At 42.9% G+C, this 9082-nt stretch overlaps 1 protein-coding gene across 1 annotated transcript; it reads left to right on the top strand.

Annotated features, from left to right (window-relative positions):
* The first annotated feature begins 371 nt into the window (after positions 1–371).
* On the top strand, positions 372–2765 carry egr2b (early growth response 2b). Its single transcript, XM_014975557.2, has 2 exons — positions 372–762; positions 962–2765. Exons 1-2 carry the CDS (start codon positions 591–593, stop codon positions 2128–2130), a joined length of 1341 nt encoding a protein of 446 aa, XP_014831043.1. The 5' UTR covers positions 372–590; the 3' UTR covers positions 2131–2765.
* The last annotated feature ends 6317 nt before the right edge of the window (positions 2766–9082 follow it).

Here is a 9082-nt window from a genome sequence, read left to right as displayed (position 1 = left end):
TGGGTTCAAAAGCCAAACCTCAAATCTCTTAGTTTGATATTTTGTGCAACTAAATCAGAGTCATACTGAAAAACAGGAGATGGGAACGGAGAACAGGTGTCAGCAGAGTTCTCGCTCTGCTGTTAGAATTTTTAGGAGCATCGGTGTCGCTCCACAGCGAGTGGAAAAAAAAACTTTCTTATCTGTCCTGCAGCAGCGGGCTCTCCACTGAGAAGTAATTCCCTTTGAAATCGTCACGGAGCCGCCCAGCCAATCAGAATTAGCTGCGCGTGCAGTCTCTAGCCCTCCCTATCCATATTTGGGTAATGACGTAACAGTCACATTCAAAAGGTTCCCCATATATACATACTCGTGTCAGGGCGCCCGCTTCCGTCACCAAAGCCAGTGAGCCAGTCCTAAACTTTGTCACATGAAGCGCAGCAGTAACACGGAGCGCATCCTCACACAACGGCGGTGACCGACAGAGAAATGCAGTGGTGACCCCTCCGCGGCTGGGTTCCACGCTCTTATTAGGCTCCAAGAAAAACAACAAAGAAGAAAACGAGTCAGAGAGAGAGAGAGAGAGAGAGAGAGAGAGAGGTGAGAGCACGATGACAGCTAAAACTCTGGAGAAAGTGCAGGTGAATCTAGGAGGGTTCGTGCATCCTGTGGCAGACAGCGTGTACTCTGTGGATGACATCGCCGCCAGTCTGCCGACCTCGGTGGCCATCTTCCCCAACGCCGACCTAGGAGCACATTACGACCAGATGAATGTGGCAGCAGGTACGACAGACAAGTCAGACAGATCTCTCTTATTAGCTGGATATGTTTAGTAAACTGTTACAGACTTCTTTCAAAGTGTTTCTTGAGAGAAAAAGATGAAAATCAAGTGTGCTCAGTCAGTTGTAGGTTGTAGCAAAATGTGTTCATGCGCGCGCGTGTATGACCAGGTGGGTGAATCATGGTTTGTTGTTGTCCGCAGACAGCCTGATGGGCGCTGACATGAACGCAGAGAAGCGCTCGGTGGAGCTCTCCTCCTACTCCAGCGGCTTCTCCCAGCCTGCCTCCCATCGCAACCAGACCTTCACCTACATGGGGAAGTTCTCCATCGACTCCCAATACCCAGGGAATTGGAACCCAGAGGGAGTCATTAACATCGTTTCGGGTATATTCAACGTGGCCCAGCCGCCTCCCCCTCCACCTCCTCCTTCCTCTTCAGCCTCTTCCTCCCCGGCTTCCTCTGGATCTCCTCATCACTTCTCCAGTGGAGCTTTAAGTTGCACCATGGCGGCTCAGAGCCAGGCCGACCTGGATCACCACCATCACCTGTACTCACCCCCACCCCCTTACTCCTCCTCTGGCTGCGGGGAGGTGTACCAGGACCCTTCGGCTTTTTTGTCCACCTCTTCCTGTCCGATAGCCTCATACCCTCCGCCCTCGTACTCATCACCCAAGCAGCCCAGCAGTTCAGACGTACCGGGCCTCTTACCCATCATCCCTGACTACTCCGGCTTCTTCCAGCCGGCCTGTCAGCGGGACATGCACCCTGCAACTATCCCAGATCGGAAGCCGTTCGTCCCGTGTCCTCTTGATACATTCCGAGTGCCCCCTCCCCTGACACCGCTGAACACTATCAGAAACTTTACTTTGGGAGCTCCGGGTGGCGGCGGCTCAGAAACAGGGCAGCCACGGCTCTCCTCTGCCTACAGCCCCCAGAACCTGCCCCTCAGGCCGATCCTGCGGCCAAGAAAATACCCGAACAGACCCAGCAAAACGCCCGTCCACGAGCGGCCGTACCCGTGTCCGGCAGAGGGCTGTGACCGGCGCTTCTCCCGCTCCGACGAACTAACCAGGCACATCCGTATTCACACTGGCCACAAACCCTTCCAGTGTCGGATCTGTATGCGGAACTTCAGCCGCAGCGACCACCTCACCACGCATATCCGCACGCACACGGGAGAGAAGCCGTTCGCCTGCGACTACTGCGGCCGCAAGTTCGCTCGGAGCGACGAGAGAAAGAGACACACTAAGATCCACCTGCGGCAGAAGGAGAGGAAAGCGTCCACGGTGTCTTCGTCCTCTTCCTCTGGAAGCTCCGCGTTGGAGCGTCCGTCAGGCGGCATCAGTGCAGCCAGTGGAATCTGTTCCTAAGTCTGCTTTAAAAACTTGTTTCCCTTGGCTGCCTGACTCACACGAACTCCTTAAAGAACTCTGAGTATCAGTGTGAACGTTCTGGGAACGGGGAGCCGAACACCGAATGAAGAACTTGTGCACAGTGGTGCACTAAGACGCACAGCCATGCTACTGAACTCACAAAGATGCTTATACGAATGCACTTTGCCCGCACAGCCTACTGAAATATGAATAAATATAAGTATAAATGTTTCCATTAAAAGAGGAGTCAGATATTCCCAACTTTTGAACTGTGACACGGTCTGCGCTTGTACATGTAAAACAACGGCAATAATGTTTCAAAGAACTGAAGACACGTTTAAGTTATTTCATTTAATATGTCTGTTGATGAGTGTGTTTCTCCAGTGCCTTGCTGTGTCTCTTGTACACTGACTGATTCAAGGACGCTTCTAATGCAATGTAAATCTGCCCGACAATATGTAAAGATGGAAGACATTCTATTTTTGTATTCGGTTTTGGTGTCGCTCCGAGTTTCCATTAATTGTTGCTCGTGTGTAAAAAGTCTGAGATGTAAATATATTGAAAGATAATAGAGTCGTTTGTTGTGATGTGTGTTTTAAGACTTATTAAATGAACGAGGATGAGAAACAAAAGCTGCTTTTATTCCTCATGACTGGAGCGCAACGCACCGCGCAGGCATGCAGAATAACAACGTCTCATCTGAATTTATACACACTTTTTGATGTTGGAAAGTTTTATTGGGCAAATCCCTCATTGCGTCATCTTTGGCATATCTGACTCAGAGTTTAGACCCACTCACTTTTTATTTTAGTGTCACCTCGGATCAGACACTGATCTAGTAGGTAAACATGTTGAAGACAGAAAGCAAAAAACAAAAACAAAAAAAAAACTGAACGAATCCGCGCTTTGGCACAGAGAAGCAGGAACAAAGACTGTGGGGGGAGAGGGGACAGATATTTCCAAAATTCAAAATATAGACACCCGATTATTTTAAGTATTCAAAAAATTGGTGATTGCAGAAAAATGAGAACATATTTGTTTTCCATAAGGGCAACTTTCTCCACACTTCAGTTCTGTATTTATCAATTTTCTCTTCTATATTTGTCTATATTCCACAGTTGTTATCGCCAAGAGAGACAAACATGGTCGGTCCAGGATATGATTTTACCAAGAGGAATCGCAGACTCAGTTCTGCACAACCAAACTTCATTCAGTTATTTGTGGATTCAACTGGATATGTAACCAATGAAATATCACACTTTAAACGACTTCTTAAAATAAAAATAAAAACACTAAAAGCTGACAATTCGCAAACATAAAAAGTCAAATCGTTTATTCAGAGGCCGAAAATAAAGACTGCATGAGCGTCATTCTGCTTTTTTTGAGCAGAAAGACCTCAGAACTCACAAGGTGAATTTGAACAATATGAGCGTTTTAGCCATAAAATGATTAAAGCTTGTATTAAACAAATTATGAGTATTGCATTTACAAACCGAATAATTTCTTGCTGCCTCTATTGAACTGCTGTAGCACTCATATCAGTTTAACAGCATTTTGTTTGCAAATGCACACCTACACCTACGCGCGCGCAAACAATGGGGAGTAATGTCTCTTCTGAATAAAAAGAGACAAAACTGAGACCTTATTCATGTCTGATTGTCGTGCAGTCTGCAAGAGGATGACCAAGAAAATGTACACTAATGCTACTTAAATTAAAAAAAGAGCTAATAATCTTCATGGATTTTTCCCCAAATATTTTCAGCAGATCCATCTTTATGGGTCATAAGTTTATATTTTGTCTTTGTTCTCGTGAAACTCACAAGATTTGAAATGACTGCACACTTACACCAAATCAATTAAATGTTAGCACTAAAGCTGCATTATTAAGTTAACTTTTTTATCTACATTATTTTGATTAAGTTGCCTTTATAAATTCTTTGTCTATTTCTGACAGATTAGACTACTTTAGTTAGAATATTTGCTAATATTTGCAGGTCAAATAAATTAGTGTTCTTATCTTATTGTCTTACTCTAATTAGTTGGAAAGCAGAGTCACAAAATAAAGATGATTAAATATGATCAAACTCTATTTGAGAGACTGGTCTGCCCTACCAGCTGCTCACCAGATTCTCACTGACTGACTGCTGTACACGCTGGTCTACTGCACAGCAGCGGAGAAGCGGAGCCCAGTGGATCATCAGAAATGCTTGATAACTTAATCTATTGAATTTGAGTTCACACAAAACAGTTCAGCACTTGAAAGTGGTGACTATAAAGGGTTAATATGTCAGAACATTCCTGACAACTCCATTTCTGCTCAAGCAAACCTGCAAACCCAAGAGGAAGGTTTGAACATTTGTACAACTGATTTCTGTGTTGGAAAATAAAATATGATAATGCCATGTTCCTTTAATGTAGGTTAACAAATATAATCCTGATGAATAAGCAGAAAATAAAATATTTTGCTTAGAGTAAAACTTTCAGATCAGTTTAAGAATATTGTGAATATTGAAAAGGTCTTGATCCAACAGCTTATTCGCATATAACGTATAATGTGAAGATAAACTTCCCATTTACTTTATGCAAAACCAAACAAATTTTATCAAATTATTTTAGGTTTGCAATACTTTAATTACACAACATACATTCATCTGTTTTTATCTGTTGCAAGTGATTCTTTTGAGACAGTTGGTTAATATGTGACAGTAGGGATGGCCAACAAGATCTCCATCAATGAATTAAGATGTTTTAGGTGAAAAGGTTGAACCTAAAGCTTCATCTAATCAGTCAGTTCATCAACAATGAGCCTATGCTTTCAGAGCAGTCGAGCTCCTGTTAGCTAGTTTTTGGCATTTACATTTCCACACATGAAACTGCACCATGAGTGAGTTTTATGTTTATTTTCCTGACCATCCTGCTCTGCCTGAGGCTGCAGCCTTGCATTTGATTGTTTTGCTGAGTAAAAGTGAGCAGATTAGGAGTGCAGTGATTGCAGTTTTTTGGCCAGTCTTTGATGACCAATCTTTTAAAAGACCTGGCCAGCCAATTCAGATTTTAACGGTTACTATTTTTCTTTTGTCTGAAATGTCACTAAATATAGCAAGAAAGTTGCTGAGTTGGTAACAGTGGGGTTACTATTGTTAATTGCGAATGTGCAGACCTGACCTGGAGGGCCGGTCTGTCAGTCCAAAATCTCTCAACAGAGAGAAAGAGGACAGAGGCTGACTCTTACAACTTTGCTTAGGTAAGTAAAATCGGTGGATAGTATCGGTTTCACATGTAAGTATTGGCCAATCACCCATCTCTCAAAATTAAGGAAATCGGCACAAATGAATCAGCTGGCTACGATGGCCGACAGGTACAAATGACAACAACAGAGAAGACATGCAAACAAAAAAAGACAAACACGAAGAGATGCAAACAAAAAAGAGACGTAAACAAATTAAATGCAGCAAACAAAAAAGAGACGCAAACAAAAAGCAAATAAAATACAGCAAACAAAAAGCAAATGAAATGCAGCAAACAAGAGATGCAAAAAAAAAAAAAAAAAGAGATGCAAACAAAAAAGAGGCAAAAACAAAATACCCTCCTGCTTTGCTCGACCAAAACAGCAGAAGATGCCTCAGCACTGCGGCATATTGTTGATCAGATCGACGGACTATTGACGTGAGGGCTCAACAGACAACGTTTCGCAGGCATGCTAATGGCAGGCACCTATTGTTCTACACCCAATAGAATGTCTGTTTATTATTATTGGGGCCTGCGGCTCGATCTCGAGAAGGGAGCTATTACTTTTATTGGGATTCGGAGTTACCATGGCGACGTAATTTGCGAAAAATGATGCCCCAAAATCCCATTAAAGTCAATGGAGTGAGAAAGAAAAAAAAAACTTAAGAAACAATATTTTTGAGGAATTTCTGTGTCGTCATAAATTGACGTAGAAATGCCATTCAAATTTCAGTTTGTAGATACGTCCGAGATCTCTTCTAAAGTGAAGACGGTACTCAATACCAATTATGATTTGTCCACAACTTGTCTCCAAGCGACCCAAAGTGTTCGATTTTTCGTAAAATTAGAGTGTAACTGAAACCAACTGCCGCTCCGCTAGAGTGAGAAAAGGAATGGATTTCTGACCCCAAAATAATTTTTAAATCGCCACCACGCCTACAGGTATCGCTCTATTGGTATCAAAGTCAGTCATGACATTGATACGCATGCCTGCTCCCGAAAAATGTTTTCGAAATTTCCCTAGGGCTTACTATTTTCTTTCAAGGTGCTTTAGAGCAAAGTCATGGGACAGGGTAATCTGACGCTCTCATCAAGTGTTTTCCATACATTTCTGAAAAATTTCAGAGGTCAGCGCACACCATTTTTCTCTCATCGCTGTTATTACTGTGAGTGAGGTAGAGATATGAGTCGCAGGACTATCGGAGAGGACAAAGGATGCGTTCACACTGCAGCCTGAAGTGACTCAATTCCGATTTTTTGGCAATTCCGATTTTTTTGCCGGGCCCGTTCACACTGCCAGTAAATGCGACCTGTATGCGTTCTGCAGTGTAAATGGGCAAACGACCTGAAAGTGTCCCGCATGCGCAGTAGAGGGCGCAATAGCGTCAGCGTTCTCAGTGTTCTGCCAACCGCCATAAAAAGAAGAAGTGCTCAGTGTTTGCGGAAGTGAACATGGAGGCTAACGGTGGAGCTTAGCTTACACAGTTGAAGTTGTTATCCGGCCGGAGCAACATATTAACAACTTAATCCTCATATAATCCGTCATGGTTGTTGTTTGTCTTCCCACTTGCGCGTATCAGGAAGCAGAATAGTGAGATTTGTTGAGAAACAGTGACATTCAGTTTGGATGAATGCGACCTGGACATTAGGTCGCATTTGAATCGGATACGTATCGGATATGGGTCAGATTCGAAAAAGAATCCAACCTGTGCTGTTCACACTGCCATGAAAAGATTGGATACAGGTCGCATTACGTCAAAAAAAATCGGAATTGAGTCACTTCAGGCTGCAGTGTGAACGCACCCAAATAGCCCTCTCATGCGCTTCAAACGGTTTTTGAATGTATCAGGGTTCCGAACAGGAAGGAGTGTTCGGACTGCTTTTTTTAGTGAAACTTGTTGGCTCAAACAGATGGAATTATGGGTGCGTTCACACTGCAGCCTGAAGTGACCCAATTCCGATTTTTTGGCAATTCCAATTTTTTTTGCTGGGGCCGTTCACACTGCCAGTAAATGCGACCTGTATACGTTCTGCAGTGTGAACGGGCAAACGACCTGAAAGTGTCCCGCATGCGCACTAGAGGGCGCAATAGCGTCAGCGTTCTCAGTGTTCTGTCAACTGCCATAAAAAGAAGAAGTGCACAGTGTTTGCGGAAGTAAACATGGAGGCTAACGGTGGTGCTTAGCTTACATATTTGAAGTTGTTGTCCGGCCGGAGCAGCATATTAACAACTTAATCCTCTTATAGTGAGAATAGTGAGATTTGTTGAGAATAAGTGACGTTCAGTTCGGATGAATGCGACCTGAACGTTAGGTCAAGTGACGTGCGGTCAGGGGAGGTAGGTGAGGCAGTGCCTCACCTGTCATCATGGAAAAATAATATGTAATAATAAAATAATTTATATTGCTATTTTCACCCTGTGGTTTGTATAGAGCATTGTGTTGAACATACATATCTATTCTCAGTGGAGCAGAGGCATGGTTATTAGTTAACTGTGGAGTTAACTTGCCTTAGTTTGCTTAGTAATATTGATTTAGAGGTTTCCTTCTTAGTTTATCTAAGGTATAATGGCATGGTGTAATGTGTAATGATAGGACACCTTGAACTTATTTTCTGTATTTTTGTTTATTCTAGGAAACCACACACACCTTCATGTAGACACACATTTATGCTCATCCATGTTCACTGGATCAATATCTATGATACAGTTTGGAATACAGAACAGTTAAAGGATCCTGCCTCGTGTCTTCATTAAACATCTGGTGCACCTCATCCTAACATCTGGTTCTGAGCTGAATCCTGGCCTGAGTGGTGTTCTGGCCGACACTCCAGGTTGAGAGCGGTGACAAACCTGAAGTTCTAAAGTTGAAGTCTTTCAACTTTAGAACAAACTCACAACTTCTGTTTTCAGCACTTTTTGTTTGCTGCATTTCATTTGCTTTTTGTTTGCGTCTTTTTTTACTTACTGTATTTCATTTGCTTTTTGTTTGCGTCTTTTTTTGTTTACTGCATTTAATGTTTGCATCTCTTTGTTTGCAAACATTATTTGTTTGCGTCTCTTTTTTTGTTTCCATCTCTTCTTGTTTGCTGCATTTCATTTGTTTCCGCCTCTTTTTGTTTGCATCTTTTCTCTGTTGCTGCGCATTTGCACCTGCCGGCCACTGTAGCTGGCCGATAAATCAGTGCCAAACTATCACTGCTTTCTTGGCCTGGTAAAACCAGCTCCTGGTTCTAAATATTTGTTTCGTCCAGAGGGTCTGGACTCAGGCTTGTGACAACAGATTGCTTCCTGGAAGCGTAGACTGTGTTAAGGTTTTAAATTTTACCCAACTGCAAACGTTTGCCTGTTAAGTATGCAATGTGCCCATTCAGTGTTAAGCTTACCAGAAATTAAAGTCCACTTATTGCGTTTCAGTGTTCACCCTCTTGTTTCTTAGTCCCATTAGAAATGCTGATGTGTCTTCAGAATTAATTACTCATTGTGAGTGAACAGGAACATGGAAACAAATCTCTTTATATTCATTCAAATGATTTGGCCTGACAGTGTGACCTGAGCATGAAGCAAACCTTTCCTTCATCCCAATAAAGCTGACTGGACCACAGAACTACTATATGCTGCCGTATAAGAACCGGGGTGGATCATACTGGTGATGATGGAGGCATTCATTTGAAATAAGACAAAAGTTAAGTGGAAAGGTGAATCATAAAAGATGAAGGCTAA

The sequence above is a fragment of the Poecilia mexicana genome, unplaced genomic scaffold, assembly GCF_051168715.1.
Source record: "Poecilia mexicana isolate PSO_F unplaced genomic scaffold, ASM5116871v1 scaffold_19, whole genome shotgun sequence".
Lineage (NCBI taxonomy): Eukaryota > Metazoa > Chordata > Actinopteri > Cyprinodontiformes > Poeciliidae > Poecilia > Poecilia mexicana.
This window is presented reverse-complemented; position numbering and strand designations above follow the sequence as displayed.

What these genes read in the sequence shown, in the direction of transcription:
- egr2b (XM_014975557.2), top strand. Translation starts at nt 591, where the DNA reads ATGACAGCTAAAACTCTGGAGAAAGTGCAGGTGAATCTAGGAGGGTTC. An exon ending in CCAGATGAATGTGGCAGCAG is followed by an intron (nt 763 to 961) that starts GTACGACAGACA and finishes TGTTGTCCGCAG; the next exon opens with ACAGCCTGATGGGCGCTGAC.